This window comes from Pangasianodon hypophthalmus, chromosome 7, assembly GCF_027358585.1.
Source record: "Pangasianodon hypophthalmus isolate fPanHyp1 chromosome 7, fPanHyp1.pri, whole genome shotgun sequence".
Lineage (NCBI taxonomy): Eukaryota > Metazoa > Chordata > Actinopteri > Siluriformes > Pangasiidae > Pangasianodon > Pangasianodon hypophthalmus.
In genome coordinates, this window is record NC_069716.1 from 26,763,952 (window position 1) to 26,781,879 (window position 17,928).

General features: G+C 39.4%; 1 protein-coding gene across 5 annotated transcripts in view; it reads left to right on the forward strand.

Moving 5' to 3' along the window:
• Nucleotides 1-13,474, forward strand: part of LOC113546670 (solute carrier family 45 member 3) — a 34,846-nt gene extending 21,372 nt beyond the window's left edge. For 3 of the 5 annotated variants that reach the window (XM_026946642.3, XM_026946644.3, XM_034306109.2), the window contains 4 exons: nt 1,771-2,065; nt 6,676-7,491; nt 9,157-9,422; nt 10,452-13,474. In XM_026946642.3, the coding sequence (XP_026802443.3) occupies nt 1,918-2,065; nt 6,676-7,491; nt 9,157-9,422; nt 10,452-10,859 (1,638 nt within the window). In that variant the 5' untranslated portion in view covers nt 1,771-1,917 and the 3' untranslated portion in view covers nt 10,860-13,474. Of the gene's footprint in view, nt 1-884; nt 1,171-1,770; nt 2,066-6,675; nt 7,492-9,156; nt 9,423-10,451 lie in introns of all 5 variants that reach the window. The other 2 variants (XM_053235505.1, XM_053235506.1) reach the window with 2 other exon arrangements.
• Nucleotides 13,475-17,928: the final 4,454 nt, after the last annotated feature.

Here is a 17,928-nt window from a genome sequence, read left to right on the forward strand (position 1 = left end):
GCCAATACAAAGTGCAGTGAATGAGACAGAGCACAGAGCACAGAAATGGAAAACAGTCAAGGGCATACACTGGAGTCTCTCTCTGGCTTCAGTGAATTATCTCACCTGGATACTGTAAATTTATACCTAAGAACTGCTGCTGTAATCATAAAGACGGTCCTGTGCTCATCCCAGGACTCTTATTAACAATCTGCTCATACTGAACATCCTTTCAGTGTGTTGTTTTTATACTGACTTTATAGTACACAGCTATAGAAGAGGAACATAGACAAGTTCCCTTTTGAGTCTGGTTCCTCTCAATGTTTCATCCCCATGTGCTCATTCTTCCTCTCAGGGAGTTTTTCCTTGCCACTGTCGCCACTGGCTTGTTCATTAGGGAGCTAAATCTGAATCAAATTCCAAATTTCTGTAAAGCTGCTTTGTGAAGAAATATACACAGAAATATAACCATGGTACATAAATCTTGTGTTTAAAATAAGATAAAGGAAAAAATGATTCTTATGTTTATGTCAGCAATCCAAATCAGTTTGGTATGTTTGGTATGTGTTTCTGTGAGCTCAGACAAAACATGTTGTGTATCATTCCGTCACAGAAAAGTGTACAAAAAAAGAAACCAGTCTGTACACAATATTGTACTGGTCGGCGTCGTAGTTATGTACTGTCTGTTCTGTCTTGTGCTGTCTGCACATGTTTGCACTTGTGCACTTTATGTTTAATTTATGTAATTTATGTAGTCCCCGTAGTTCTATGTTGTTCTGTGTTGTCTTATGTGGCACCTTGGTCCTGGAGAAACGTTGTTTCGTTTCACTGTGTACTTGTATATGGCTGAAATGACAATAAACTCCACTTGACTTGACTTGACTTGATTATTGCTTTCTGCACAGCAGCCACTCAAGACTTGGCGAACCCACAGGAAGTGCTAAAGACAATGGATGCTAATTAGAGGCAGTAGTGAGGAGGCTCTTGACATGGCCTTCTCTAATCAGGCCCAAGGGAATGAGCTCATGATGGAGCTAAGTGGGTTGGGGTGATGGGTCGTTGGAGTGGATGACCTGGCCCTGGCCTGTGGGTGAGGCATTAGGGGAAGAAAGCCACTGAGGAATGCACTCTCTCTCTTGCTCATTCTCTCTCTCGCTCTCCCATTCTTGCACATCAAAATGGCAAAAAAAGGTAACCAAAGATAATAACACACAAATAAATCATCACAGCATGCTCCTTCAGTTGAGGGAAATTGTTTGAGGCAGATTTAAAGTTTTATGTATATAGTTTGAATTCTGAATCAACAGCTAAACTCAAATCCAGCAGTAATATCTACATGGAGGAATGCATGATGTCATTTTTAATTTTGGGATACTGATATCAGAGCTCTGACTGACTGGTGACACTGACTCTGATCCGATAACAATATTCTCACAGTAACCAAGTCGAGACAAGTTGTGCTATGCAAAACATTCCCATCACGACGCTTACATGCTTTGATCTTCCTGCACGAGAACTGTTATGTCAGTCAACGTCATATGTTTACAGCAAGAAATATGTCAGTGAGATAGATCAGAAAATATATAAAATATGCCAAGGATTGTAGTTTGATCTTTACCAGCAATACCATGAAGAACACTGCATGAACGATGCACACAGCTATTTGCCTTTTTAAATGACTTAAATTTCTATATTCTGGCCCTTAATGCTGGTGTTTTGTTGAATAAGCTCTCCATAAATACTTACTTTGTAGTCATTTCCTATCTAAATATACACTCTCTTGTCCATCAGATTCAAAATGCTGATGACCCAATGGATGCCCTGGAAGATCTGAGCCCACTGAGAGCACTTACCCAAGCTCTCCGTCACCCTACACCTCATACCTACAAATTAGAGTAGATCCCTCTTCCCCCTCAGCGACCCCTGCCTCCGGGAAGTATGCCTGGATGGAGGTCACAGTGTCATCTAGTGCTGCTCAACCTGCTATCATGTGGCCTGGAGATCTGTGTGGCAGCTGGCATCACCTACGTGCCACCACTGCTGCTGGAGGCTGGCATAGAGGAGAAGTACATGACCATGGTGCTAGGTAAGATTTCTTCCACATTTCTGAGGATTTGCTTCACCAAAATTGCTAGTGCTGAATGGAAACCAGTAGAACATTCTAATCATGCAGAATATTTTGGCGATATTTTAGTGTGACCTCCCATTTTTGGATTCCAGTTATGAATCACCACAAGCAGTAAGCTGTCTCCTGTGACATAACATTAATACATTCACTAGCTGTCACTGCAGGGGTGTCAAGTAGTCACAGAGATGGGGAAAAAAACAGCGAGGCAGATGGTAAAGAAAGCAGGTTACATGTACTTGGCTATGTGGTACATGTACTTGGCTAGATAAGGTCCAGTCTTGCTGTGATTGGTTGTTCTAGTTATAGAAGTAAAGGTCACAGATATGAACTGAAGTGCTGAGTGTCGCTCAGACAGAATAAAATTCAACAGTTTTTTTATGCAGTTTCTGTTTTTCCACTGATATGTAGTCAATTATTTTTTTTTCCTGTGAGTGAGATTGATGATGTTATTTGATTTCCAATTCCTCAGGATAGATTTCTTGGCGATGGTTCTATTAATTTCTGATGTGTCTCCAAGCAGGAGGGATAATTGAATAGGGATTTGTTGCCAAAAAATATTAATGCGTGTGCACTACCATATGCCATGTATCAAGTTGTCTGGAGTATTGTGTGTGCAGAATTCAGTCCATGAAGCCCATTTTAAACATTTCTGCTCTGTATAGTGTGGACTGATTGTATTAGTCCTGAAGAAAGTGTTCTAAAAGAGTCAGCATTGGGAGTTGTCTATGTGTCTGTCCAAGATTCCCGTTAGCATGTTGTCTCAAGAACAAGTGGCTGAATGTTTGTAGGATTTATATGTAGTTATTGTAAGCACCAGATTAACTGATTAGATTTCAGCAAGGCGAAATGTCTGAAATAATTTTTCTTCAATAGCTTCCTTCCTACCAAGAAGAACTAGACTTGTTGGTAGTTGAGGCATCCCCACAGACACCACTGACTTCATGTTTTCCCTAATTTTTGATGGTATGGAGTTAATAAGATCATATTTGTATATTCTACACATTTTAGACAGGAGTTTATTTGATAAGGAAATATTAATAAAATCTGATCCTGATAGGGGTGAGAGATGCCAACATTGCTAACAAGAAATTCCTAGCAAGCAGAGAGGAAAAAAATGAAATGCACAAGAAAAATCTTGTGTAAAAAAAAGTGCATGTCTGTGGATAACATGGCAATTTTTTTTCCCAGATGTGTGCCAAACAACAGTAAGAATTTCTAAAAATAAATAAATAAATAAATAAATAAATAAATAAATAAGCCTGGTGTGAGCACTACTTGATATTAAGCAGCTCACGAAAGATCGCATTTCATCTAGATAAAGTGAGCATAAGGTGAAAGCAAGAGTGTCTTTCATGTAAAGCATCCTTTTTAGCTTTAGCAAAAGTATAGTTTTCAGTTGTCTTCCTTATTGCTGTATCAAGGAGTTAGAAATTCTACAGCTAAACCGTAGATGTTGTCACCTCTGAGAGATTTTTGAGCATATGATGGATCTGAGTTATAGGTATTCAAGAAACTGGTTATTCCCAGTGTCATGATTCTGGTTTAGATGTAAGAAAAAGTGTTGTTCAGAAACAAGTGTTTAAGATGTGTGATGCCTTGTTCTACCCACATAGAGAAGTTTTGTTTTTGGTAATTAGGAAAACAAACGATCAGTTATCGATGTGCGCCTGAACTTGAACCCACACAGGCCACTTGGAGAGGAGTGGAGAAGCGATATACAGTGAGAAAATATACACTGTTCACCACTTTCCCCCCAGTCAACAGCTGCAGAGGAAGAGAGAAAGTGCCTTTGTGTGCAAGCCCATCCATCCTGGCAAGCGCTGTGTATTTGCTAAACTCACAATGGCAAAAGAATGCAAAACACTCCAGAATAAACACAGTGTCTATAGTGGAACAGAATAAACACTCTATATAAAGTTAACAAAATTTTAAATGTTTCCTCATCAAGCTCCAAATTATTTGCTCACTATTTTTGTCATTGCTCAGCAGTTTAGAGATGTTTTTTAATTCCTCTTTGTGATTTGTGTTCTATTCTCCTACATTGGTGTGTCACTGTCTCACAGCTGGTGTCTTTCTGCCCAAAAATAATGGCTCCTGCCCCCCTCTGGGGTTTTGTGTGAGCATCTTACTAATGCTGCTGAGCGTTTGTGTGTCTGAAACACTGCAGTATTGTTTCATATTGTGTGTGTGTGTGTATGTGTGTGTGTGTGTGTGTGTGTGTGTGTGTGTGTGCGAGTTTATACTTGTGTGTCGTTTGGACCCTTTTCATGAGAAGGGCCCAAACGACACTTTTGTGAGAAATATGTGAGCACCCCGTTGAGATTCACTGAGATTTAAATGCCAGCTGCACTGCATGTAAGTGTTCAGTTTGAGAAGGTTATGCTTTCAAACTCAACAACCTCAAATGACTTTTGCCAACTTTGGCAGTCAATTAAAGCTGCAATAAGCAATGTTAGCAGTTCTAGCTAACTTCTGCCAAACTTGGGGAGCATAGGAATCTATTCCCTCCCTTCAAACCTTTCTCCAAAACCCTCTCTTGCAAAGACAGGCATTTGCATAGCACAATGATAAGAAAAGAAGAAAGCAGCGCTTTTTAAGTAACTAAGCAATGAATCCACTGTGGACATAATTTGATATGAAACTGTGTGGTTAGCTAAAAAATTTTGCAACCACAACAGCATAACTGTCCTTCCTTTCTTCCCCTGCTGCTCAGAGCACTACTAGCTAATCATGAGCATCAGTGACTCGTGTATACTGAAGAGGCCAGTTAGTATATTCTTCCTAACGGTCAGCTGCCTCATGATATTGCACGAGCATTAATTTGAATATATATGGTGTCTGGCTTCCCATGTCTTAGTGGAAGCATGAATTTTTACTAGATTTGAAGCTGTTGTGCAACAGGTAAGAACTAACTAGTAGGTGGGAAATGTCAAATTAATAGGGAATTAATGGGGACTTAATTCAGGACCCTTGTCTGTGTTTACATGATTGTGCAGAAAGTAAGGAATAAAACACTAGGGCGTGTGCTGTTATAGGAAAATAACCAACAATCTGGTGGTGCAATGTACCATGACGTGAACCGTTGTTACTGTTACCACCATGAAATTAATAACTTTCCAATAAATAATCATGTTTTATTCCTCTTATACTACAACAGTTTGCCAAGAATGATCATTTATCATTAATTAAAGAATGACCCCTATGTTTTATCCATTTAGAGTTAAGTTTAATGTTGTGGAAAACCTCTGAAACAAGTTACTGCCTGTTAACACTTTGTTTATAGCAGCTATAAACAGTCGTTCCATCACCATCATCATTTCTCTGTCTTGAAGTTAATAAGACAAACAAAGCAGTTTGTCAGCAGTTTGTTAAAACTACTTTGTACTTAAGACTTGCTGGAAACCTTAAAGAAACAGCTTTACCACTGACTGTTCCAAAGTGCAGACACTGGAGATTCCTTCCATAAATGCTAAATAAAATGTCTTCTTACAGAAAATTTCAGCAAGTCAACAATTATACACGTTTTTAATTCACACTGCACAATGAATGAGACATAAATTCTCATAGCCCTTTAAACTCTCAGAACTATTTTGAAACCGAAGCCAGATACATGCAGTCTTACAGCGCTCACTGAAGGATATCCTTTGATAAATTTCTTTAAGGCCAGCACGTTCCCTCGGCTATCCGTTTCCACTGGTTCCATAGTGATACCCCACTGCAGGAATAACATGCTTTGTCCTGCTTCAACACCTTAAAATCAGACATGCATTATTGCATTGTTTGTGGTGTGTTATTCCAAACCTTTTATATCCTTGAACATTACAAAACTTACAGGAACTGTTCCAGTTTTTTTTCTTAAACAAATGCTCTTTATTTTTGGGCCAAAATTACTTTTATCAGACAAAATCAATCAACTATCCACACATTTCAGTGACCTGAGTTTCATTTACCCAGCCATGTCGGAAACAAATTACATTTTAGATTTTAAAATAATAATGACTTTGCTACCAGTACCCTTGACTCATCCCTGAGCCAGCAGTCTTCTGGATCATACAGTATTTCCACAGTGAACTTAATATCTTCCTGAACATCTCCTCCACTCATCATCCGCTGCTGCAGCTAGAAATAGCCCCTGAGAATTTGGACGTGAATCAAATGAAAATTTAGGCCCAGAAAACTAGCTTAGTCATCTTCCTTAATTAGAAAGGAAGTAGAGAGGATAGGTTTGGGGGAGAAGAGCTGATATTCAGTCATTACACTTTGCTGATGCTTATAAAGGTTGATGCTATGAAATGCTGAGTCAGTAATTGACATTTTCGTTATGGAACACAGTGTGTACATGTTTGCATTTCCCATTTCAGATATGGCTCATCCTGCAGGCACTGATCCTCTCTTGGGCCTTGCCTTTATCTATATTTGTCAGAATCAGAATCTATTTTTATCTATTTTTTGATCATGTTCTGGGCCTAATTTCATTCAGAATCTTTCAGATACATTGTGTACAAGGACGTTCTCATCACTGTGTACTGCTACAAAATGAATATGGGTCACTGTTAATTTCTCTGCAGGTATCGGTCCAGTTCTAGGCCTCATCTTTATCCCTCTCATTGGTTCAGCCAGTGACCGCTGTAGCAGTAGCTATGGACGCCGGCGACCATTCATCTGGCTGCTGTCTCTGGGTGTGCTCATAGCCATGCTCATCATCCCTCACGCTGACGTCCTGGCTGCTCGCCTCAGCTGGGGTGGCAGTGCCCATCCTAACCAGCCCCTCCAGGTGGGCCTGCTCATCTTAGGCGTGGTGCTGCTGGACTTCTGTGGCCAGGTGTGCTTCACGCCACTGGAGGCTCTTCTGTCAGACCTGTACAGTGGGCGTGAGGAGTGTGCCCATGCCTTTGCTACTTTCTCCTTCATGGCGAGTCTGGGTTCGTGCATGGGATACCTCCTGTCCTTGCTTGACTGGAGCTCTGGTCCACTTGCCCAATACCTGGGTGGCCAAGCCAAGGGACTCTTCACTTTTCTTATTCTCATCTTTGTCTTCTGTGTGCTGGTCACCATGAAGGCGTCAGAGGAGGAAGAGGAGTCAGATACCTGGGCTGGATGCCTCTCCTTGTGCTATATGCCCCGGAGACGGTTTAAGATCTGCCTCCCAAGGGCAGGTTCTCTAATATGTGTCCTCAGGAGCTGCTGGTCGGTTACACCGGCGATCTTCAGAAGCTACTGCCATGTGCCGTATGTAATGAGACGTCTCTGCGCCGCTCAGCTAAGCAGCTGGATGGCCATTGTGAGCTTCATGCTTTTCTACACGGACTTTGTCGGTGAAGGACTTTACCAAGGAGTCCCCAGTGCTGCACCAGGCACAGTGTCCAGGCAGCAATACGATGAAGGTGAGACAGTGCTTCTTTACATCAATTTGTATGTATTTTTAATACAAATTTAAATTTTTTTAAGGAACAAAATAAACCATTTCTAAATAACCCACCCAACAGAGTAGATAAATAACCTGCTGTGGGTGCAGCTCTTATTTGTGGGAGGAAAAAATGCAAGGAATCACAAATGTAACTGTTAACTTGTATTATGAATAAACAAAGGCTATTCTTGCTAATCACTGAAGTGGGAGGTAAAGGTAAGGGATGGATAGGGTTGGAAAAGGCTTAAAAGCTTATGTGTGTGCCAGTGCTACTAAATAGAAATGTCCTGCCTCTTCTGATGAGAATTCACAGCCCTTGGCCTCACTCAACTGTCTGTTTTCTGTCAGAAGTGGTCTGCTTTGTGTTTGTCACCCCCTCAAGTAATCATTTTTCCTCTGGTAATGAGTTTGTTTTGCTGGAGTTGGTGCTGTGCGCTTCCTGTCTCGTGGCCAGTGTGTCTGGCTCTTCTGAGTGAACTTGAGTTAACCTTCACCCACAGTCAGTGACTGTGCTGTGTGAGTCATCCAAACATTCAAATGGATGCATGGCTACGACTCACTGCCTTACTTCAACTAACCAGCAGTTCACACACCTTGAACACTAGCTTTCCTACTTTACAGAGCATCCCAAATGCTCTTCTTTCAACAAAGCAAGTTGACAGACTTGGTACACACCCATGTACAAATAAATGAAGTCTCCTGGGGTAGCCTATCAATAGAAACAACAAACTATAGCCAATTTACTAGTTTATTTCTAAGCATGGCTCCTAGAGTGGCGTATGGGTAGATGATTAAAAAATAGCACAGCTTCAGACATGCTTGTTCTGCGAGAGTGTTGGCCTTCCGGACTGTGTTTAAACTCTGAATTCGTGGTGTGTGAAGACAACTCAGTCATTTAAAATGGGATTCCAGTGCCTTTTCAAACATGTGCCATGGAAGATTTAAGGTTAGCTTCGTCTGTAATGTTTTGGCGAAGCTATCTGAACTTTCATCATCTTTAAAAAGACAGCCAGCTGTACATTTGGAGCATAGAGACAAGTAAAGCCTGGTCTTATAGTGCTTTTTTCACATCTGCAGAATTTAGAAATGCTGTGTGTTCTGCATTTTTCAACTGACAAATTATTTAATTCTATAATTCTCTCTCTGTGCTCGGGCAATTTTTGTGTTTTCTGCTTACATCTTACCTTTTTCCGTATTTCTGACAAATTAATGAGAATTTCATGAGTATGTTTTCAGCTGTACGCTTCCCTGAACCAAAGGTTTTTCTGCTCTTGGTTCGTTTAATTATTTGCAGTGGGAAGCCAAACCATATAGCGAACCAACCAATTGCCAATCACCAATTACCAATCAAAGTATCAATTGAAACAAATTATCAGGTTCTCTGATTTGAACTCAGCGAATGAACAAATGGTTATGAAAACAACCTACACTAAATTACATGGCTATTGATAAGTTACCCAATAGATAATTTTCTTGTTTAAATTAATTGAAGTCTGTGATATGTCTGTGCAATGACTCTAGTTTTGCTTTGATGCCACTGCTTTAGGATACCTTTACCTGTCAAACAATATAATTAGAAATGTGAATGTTTGTGACATGTTTATGATCTTCCAGCATAAAGATTTAATTTCTGTTTCTCTAGGCATCCGTATGGGCAGTCTGGGGCTGTTCCTTCAGTGTGCTACCTCAACCTTCTTCTCACTAATTATGAACCGGCTGGTGTGTACGTTTGGCTCCAGGAAGGTCTTCCTGTTTAGCATGGTATCTTTTACCCTCTCTGCGCTAGTCATCTGCTTGTCCAAGAGTGTGCTGTTGGTTACAGGGATGTCGGCCCTTACCGGCTTTGCCTTTGCCACCTTACAGACTCTGCCATACACACTCACCTGCCACTATCACCAAGAGAAGGAGGTAGGCTTTTACACTGGATTTTTGGGTTAACTGTCATACCCTTTGCTACCTCTGAAAATTGTAGGTAGTGGATTCTAGAAATGTCCATCCAAAACTGTTCAAAGTATTATAAGGGTTTACTGCGAATGGTGTGAAAATACAAAAATCTTTGGGTGATCCTGCAGACCAAAACACTGTTGATCAAGGGGTGTCAACGGAAAAGGATGGGATTCATGTAAGCAAACAGATATGGCCATTTTACCAAACTTACTCACTCTCTCAAAGCAGCTTTATAGAAATCTGAGCAAGCCAGTGGCAACAATGGCAAGGAAAAAGTCCTGGAGATGACATGAGGAAGAAACCTTGACAGGACTCAAAAGGGGGGAGAACCCATCCTCTTCTCAGTGACACCAGATAGTGTGATTATAAATCATTACAGTATACAGGTGTAGAAGATTAAAGACAAACAATACTAAGTGTGTTGAGAGGATGTTCAGTATGAGCAGATTTTGACCAAGGGATGAGCACAAGACAATCTTTATGATTACAGCAGCAGTTCTTGAGTACAAATCTACAGTATCCAGGTGAGACGTTCCACTGAAGCAAGACTGAGTCTTGGGTATAAACTGTTTTGGGAAGTGCAACTCTAGTCTAGGTTTGAGGAGGTTTATTTGACTCAAGTTAACAGATGCTTCATGTACCTGTGGAGTTGAATTGCCTGGTCAAAACTAAGATGTTCAATCCAAAACTGGGATACCACTAATTGCTCAAATCTCACTGCTCAAACAAATATACTAAAAGGTTCCATTAAACATTATTGAATCATTCTTCAGTTTGTTCCTGTGGGAACACTGAAAGGTTCTATGCTCAAACATAGAAAAAGAGTTTCCCTTTCAGAGAGAATTCAAAGAAGCACTCTTTGAGGTTACCTTTTTTAAGAGTATATTCATAGATTTTCATTGACACTGTAAAAATAAAATGACTTTTGTAATAAAAATACAGTTCTGATGGTACTGCTGAGTTCTTACTGGTTACTCTGATTTTCCACAGGTGTATATGCCAACCAACAAAACCAAAAAGACACACACAAATGGGATGAACATCTCCCCCGAAACAATGCGCCTCACACTGAATGAAGACACAAGCGATCTGAACCATAATGGCCACGTTCACTATGACCAGGACGAGCTGGAATATTACCCCCCTCAGCACAGTCAGAATGGTACGCATGTGGATCATAGATCACACGATTATGAAAAACGTGGCGTGGGCTTGGACTTTGCCATTCTTGATAGCACTTTCTTGCTCTCTCAGGTCTTCCCTTCTCTGTTCATGGGCATGATTGTCCAGTTCACACAATCCGTAACTGCTTACATTGCTTCTTCTGCCATTTTCGGTGCAGTCAGTGTATATTTTGCCACACGTGTCATCTTTGAACAGAAAGATCTTGAACACTAGGAAAAAACATAAATTTGAAAGACCAGGTGCCTTTTAAGGCTTCTCTCCAGGAAGTAAACAGGTTCTTGTGACACAGATTTAGACTTCAAGCTACTAGAACACCAAAACCTGGACTGAAAAAAAAAAAACCTGTAATAAATCTGTAGTCATTCAGCGTGATGACCTGCTGTTCTTCTTTCTCCTGTCTGCCCACACAATAACATCCTGCCTGTCTCACCATCCTTCCTGTCAGTCATTTTCACCACTCGTTGGTCCAGACCAGGAAACCTATTTCCTAAGTTAATTTAATGTTAACATAACTGTTTAATTTTCTTTTCTTTGCACTAATGGCATGTCTTATCATCACAGTCCTCATTCTCAGTCACTGATTCTACATAATTTTTGTAATTTATCCTCAGTGCAGGCTGTATGGCTTTACATTGCTGTGAACATGACTTCACACTACTCAGGCTTTTTTGTTCACTCATATCATGGACCCACCAAAAAAAAAACCACACACACACAACCTGGACCAACAATCGCATCAGATAGATGCGATGTGTGATGCAATGCCTTTGTCATGTAAAGATTTAGAAAAATAATTATTTTACTGTATATATTTTTGTACATTAATAATATATACATATACAAACATATTTATATCCCTATGGGAATTTTTTTGATGCAGTCTGCTTGCCAAGGTCATCTGTATTTATGTTCCGTCGCTAGCTTCACGCAAACATCATATAGTTCATGGAATACATTTTGTCTATGTGGTTAGTAACCAGCACTAACAGCCAAATCGGGTCATAAGCTAAAAAACAGACAATCTAGCTTATTTTTGTACAGAGAGTTATACTACCTAAATGATACTGTAGAAACACTTTGTGCCACAAATCTTCATAATCATCATCATGAAAATGATGCTACAGCAGGGCACGGAAATTGGCGTTATGTTTGGACATGAATTTATAAAAAGACAGTGTGTGCATGAGAGTGTGTTTGCATGAGAGTGTGTACATGGGATTGTATGAAAGTATGTGAGTGTATTTGCAAGACTGTATGTGAGAGAGTATGTGTGAGTTTGCAAGAGAATATGTGAGTGTGTGCGTGAGAGTGCATGAGAGTATGCGAGTGGGTTTGCAAGTGTGTCAGTGTGCATGAGAGTGTGTGCGAGAGAGTGAGAGTTTGCTAAAGAGTGCATGTGCAAGCACAAGAGTGTGTGTGTGTGTGTGAGAGAATGTTTGTGGGAGTGTGTCTGAGAGAGTATGTGTGACTGCTTGAGATGTGTTGACATGCATGAAAGTGAGTGTAAGTGTGTGTGTGTGTGTGTGTGATAGTGCATGTGAGCGAATGTGAGCATGCGAGAGTGAAGGTGAGCATGTGAGTGTGTGTGTATGAAGTATCAGTAGAACTCTCAGGACAGACCCATGTGCTTTCAAAGCACAAATATCTTTCTCTACTGGTGTTGTATCTAGTCAAAACTTAAGAGTGTATTTACATTTTAAACAGCCATAAATTATTTTAAATAAATGATTCATGAGTTACATTTTAATTTATTATATGTGCTGTTAGCAATTATATGTCAAATTAATGAAATCATTAAAATACTGTCATGGATTTAAAATATGATTCATTTTGCAGCCTGTCGTGGTTTGGCTAATAATGTAATGACATTACTTTGCTGTTGTTGTTGTTGTTGTTGTTGTACTTGTTTTTTGGCATTATCTAATACACTGCCAGTCAAATGTTTGTACACCCATTCATAATCAAAAATACATATGGACCAAGAAGAGTGTTAAAACTATGTCTTATTTTAAATTCTTAACAGTGTTTCTGATGGAGTTTTACAAACTCTCAAGCAGATTTACAAGGAGCTTCACCCAGGAGGTTCCCGAATACTCCAAGCTCCTCACTGCTTCTAAATGAAAACTATTTGTTTGGGGAAACAATTTAATGTCAAGTGCTATTAAATCGAGTGAGTCTAAACTTTTGACTGGTAGTGTACTGTACATTGTATGCTTTTACACTTACTGTCTTTTACTATAATGGACCAAAACCCTTTAAGAACATTGATTCTTTATATTGATTTTGATGAACTTAATCTTGTTTAAATTGCTTTGAGAAATCTTTGAAGAACATCCTGTCCTCTTGGTTGAAACGACTCAACTTTAAAGTGCCTAAACTAATTTATTAGGTCTATTAAAAACAAGCATGTTGTTTCTTTTGTGTCTTTGCTATGTGAGTCAGGGAGTTCTTGACAAGAAGACTACCCTATATAGAAGTAAAAATAGACACTGTTTATTTATATGAAAATGCCTTCATTCAGCTGTGTGTACAGTGTTCTTAAAGTATGAAGCTCACGGCATAAATTCGTTATGCCATCCTGAACCACAAATCAGCGTTTACTGTTCACATGTTATTAGCTTTGTGCTTTTGCAAACAGAACACATGGGTAAATTAACTGCTTCACGGAAATTCACAGCGACACACTTTTAATAACTGCATCCGAGTTACTAATATGTGTCTAGTCATGTGAGAAATTTATAACCACTATACTTGCCCAACAGAAGTCTTTGGATTTTTACATCATATTTTAATAGTTGAATTGCATTAAATTAAATATATTGTAACAACTCTGATCTCAAATGTCTGGTTATTTTTGTTGGCTATTTGTAGCTGTGCTATTTAGTCACTATTTTGCAACATGAAATATGTAAGGAAGCACCTGGGGGGCAAACAGGTATGGAAGAATAAACAACAACAGCACGGTGGTGTGATGCAGCAGAGTTAGTGTTACCACCAAGAACAGCACATCGCAATTTGCCTACGCTAACAAATTTTTATTTATTAATGAATACTATGTCATACTTCATCATTTATAGATACATTTAATGTTGCAGAACATTGCAGAACAAGTTAGTTCTTGTTACCGCTTACGTTATAGTAGCGTTATAGTAAATAGTCATACGGAGAAACTGCAAACTCCTTTGGACTGAGGACTTTCCTATGTCAGAAATCTTTGAGCTTTACCTCTAACTGTTACAAAGCCCTGACACTGGAGACTCCTTCCATAAATGTTAAATAAACATCTCCTTACAGAAACCTGAAAATGATTTACCATACAAATAAAACCAGGTTCCTTCCAACTTGGTGGTCCTTTTCAGCTGATGCACTGACAAACTGTGCATAGTTATTACAGTCAGTGATTGTTTACCTACAAAATTCACCTGTAACTATAACTGCCACATGAATGTAGCTTTGATTTTTAACCTGCATTTGTACATTGTGTAGCCAGTGTTTCCCAGACTGAAGAAATTAAGACCTGCATTGTACATTCAAATGTTTGCTCTAAAACTGTGAAAGATTTTAGTTAATGAGCCAGTGGTCTGGGTCAGACGTGCTAGAGGATGTGAAAAACACTTCAAATTACTGAGGATCAGATCCAGCAAACGCTTGTGTATTAAAGTAATTTGATCTACAACCCCTTTGTTCCTGGTTATTTAAACTTGTTTACTGTTAATTCTAGTGATATGAAACAGCGCCACCTGCTGCATAATGTTGCTTTTTATAGCAGCTTTCTATCCAGAGGGTAAAACTTCACTATAATGATCGAATTATTACTGGTAGCCCTGTACTACACAGTCATGTCCTGTCAAATTCATTTGTGGACACAGTTCCCTTACACTCTTACACTCTTCTTGTGTTGTCCCTTTGGGGGACCTTTTAAAAGGCCTATATAATGTAGAACCCTACAACAGAGTGTCTCCTTTTCACAAAGAATAATATTTCTTTGTGTAAAGTATATATATGTATATATATCAAAACATAAAATGACACCATTGCACCACGGTGGCTTGTTCAAAAGTTAAAGGCTAATGCAGGCTATCAAAGGCTAACAAAATCTAATTATATGTTAATTAGCATGACAGTGAGTTAGATCAACAGCCTTCCCACTTTATTTAACATGATGGCAGACAAATCAAAATAATTGTGTTGTAACAATATACAAATATATATTTTTATTATAAAATCTTTTTCTCTGGTTTAATCTGCTTTGTTTCCTGATTGGTCAAGGTGATACCTGGTGTCACCCTACAAGTTTACTAACTATCAACTAGCTATCTCTCAAGTAAGCTTTAACATTATCACAAATTTGCTGACCAACTTTAAGCTAATCACTTTTTAAGGTAGATTAAACATTTGATTAAACAATCAAAATTTTACCTTGTTATTCCAGTAATGTCTAGCTGCAGCCCCACAGTTGAACAATGCAAGGCTCCAGACTGGATGGAAGAATCACCTGTTTGGTCAAAGACCATGTTCTTGGGAAATTTCTTATATATGTGTGTGTGTGTGTGTGTGTATATATATATATATATATATATATATATATATATATATATATATATATATATATATATATATATACACACCAATCAACCATAACATTAAAACCACTGACAGATGTGGCACCTGTCAAGGGGTGGGCAGTAAGTGAACAGTCAGTTCTCAAAGTTGATGTGTTGGAAGCAAGAAAAAGGATCTGAGTGACTTTGACAAGGGCCAAATTGTGATGGCTAGATGACTGGGTCAGAGCATCTCCAAATCGGCAGGTCTTTTGGGGTGTTCCCGGTATGCAGTGGTTAGTACCTACCAACAGTGGTCCAAGGAACTAGTGACAGGGTCATTGGCACCCAAGGCGCACTGATGCATGTGGAGAGCGAGAGCGTCTGGCCTGATCCCACAGAAGAGCTACTGTATCACAAGTAGCTGAAAAAGTTATTGCTGGCTCTGATAGAAAGGTGTCAGAACACACAGCGCATCACAGCTTGCTGCGTATGGGCTACACAGCTGCAGACCAGTCAGAGTGCCCATGCTGACCCCTGTCCATCACCGAAAGCGCCTACAATGGGCACATGAGCATTGGAACTGGAACATGGAGCAATGGAAGAAGGTGGCCTGGTCTGATAAATCGCATTTTCTTTTATATTATGTGGACAGCCGGGTGCTTGTGCGTTGCTTACCTAGGAAAGAGATGGCACCAGGATGCACTATGGGAAAAAGGCAAGGTGGCAGAGGCAGTGTGATGCCCTGGGCAATGTTCTGCTGGGAAACCTTGGGTTGTGGCATTCATGTGGATGTTACTTTAACATGTACCGCCTACCTAAACATTGTTGCAGAGCAAGTACACACCCTCATGGCAATGGTAGTCCCGAATGGCAGTGGCTTCTTTCAGCAGGATAATGCACGCTGTCACACTGCAAAAATTGTTCAGGAAAGGTTTGAGGAACATGACAAAGAGTTTAAGGTGTTGACTTGGCCTCCAAGCCTCCCCAGACCTCAATCCGATTGAGCACCTGTGGGATGTGCTGGACAAACAAGTCCAATCTATGAAGGCCCCACCTTGCAACTTACAGGACTTAAAGGATCTGCTGCTAATGTCTTGGTGCCAGATACCAGAGCACACCTTCAGAGGTCTTGTGGAGTCCATACCTCGACGGGTCAGAGCTGTTTTGGCAGCACAGGAGGACCTACATAATATTAGGCAGGTGGTTTTAATGTTATGGCTGATCTATGTATATGGTGTATTTACAGTATATGAATTTACATGAATTTGTCCTTGCACATGGGAATACAAATGGTGTTCAAGTAACATCATGTTTACCACGTTTATCAAAATTTTCAGATAGTTTAGAGTTCATGAGTTATGTGATGTCTATCAAAGTTTAGCTTGCAGCTGATGCTTCCTACTTCAGGTTCATATTCTTGACAGTGTTCCTCTCTCACTGTCACATTACATTTTCCATATAAAAGGCTTAATGGCTAGCTAACTCATTAGCTAGTTCATGCTCACAATCCATATTCCCCAGTCTACTAGCAATAGTGTTCTCATGCCTTTAACTACCTGAAAAACAAGCATTGAAATCACAAGTTCCATTTGAGTGCACCAGAACAAATGAATGCTGTTTAAAGCTGTAAGAAAAGTTGTACCTTCTAAACTTTACTTTTCCTCCTAATGTCTCTATATGCATTTAATTAGAAGTCGCATATGACAACATATGATGAAACCATGGTTATGAGTTTTTCTTCCATTTTTGGACATCAGCAGATGGAAATTAATTTCAGATAGGAACTAAAGTTGTGAGTAGGAAACTGAAGAAATGTCAGACCACATGCACCATAGGATTTCTCAGAGGAATCCTTCAAAACAATTGGATTTGTCTTTTACCGTGTCAAAAAGTTTCCATAGAATCGAGAAAATAAGAATTCAAATGCTACTTTGTCACTGAAATCGCAGCACACTGTCATGCACCTACATAGAAAATGGTCGCCTGTCACTTTGTTGCTCGCTAGTGACATTACATAGTGACAGAAAAGACCTTGTACTACTTAAAATTACACCATAATTATGTGATTAAGAAACATCAACAGCTCATAAACACTCAGCGATCAAAAAAGTTTGACTTCTGAAGTCATATCACAAACATGTGCCCTTTATGTGGAATCTTCTCGTAAACATGGTGGCCACATGACCCTATTTGAATAATACTAGCAAATTAACACTAAAATGATATGTTTCTTTAGTAATTTTTAAATTATTTTTATCCAAAAATGTAAACATGCTTATCTAATGACAACTTCTATCTAAAATTAATGTTATCCACCTCTCCAGGATATGATAACTAACACTTCAATCCAGCCCGAGATTTCTTTAATATGTATTTTTCACCTGGAAACGTGGCTATAGTACCTTTAAAATGATTTAAGGTTCATAACTGGATTAGTTTTTAGAGTAAAGCTTCTACAACTAAAGGTACAAAATATGCTACCACCACACTGATACAACCCCAGCGACAAGCAGAAAGGTACAGTTTAGTACCCTTTTTCTTAGAGTATATAGGCATATGAGGCTGTAACTCTACTTCCATCAGTTGTGGGGCTTTGTTTGCCTAAGCTGAGGCTTTGCCCATTATGAGGGTTGGCCTGTGTATGTATGTAAAATTACACAGGTTGTAATGGGTCTGGCTATTTTTCCCCTTACACTACACTCTCAAAACAAAATAGTACCAAACTGTACCTGTCCTTG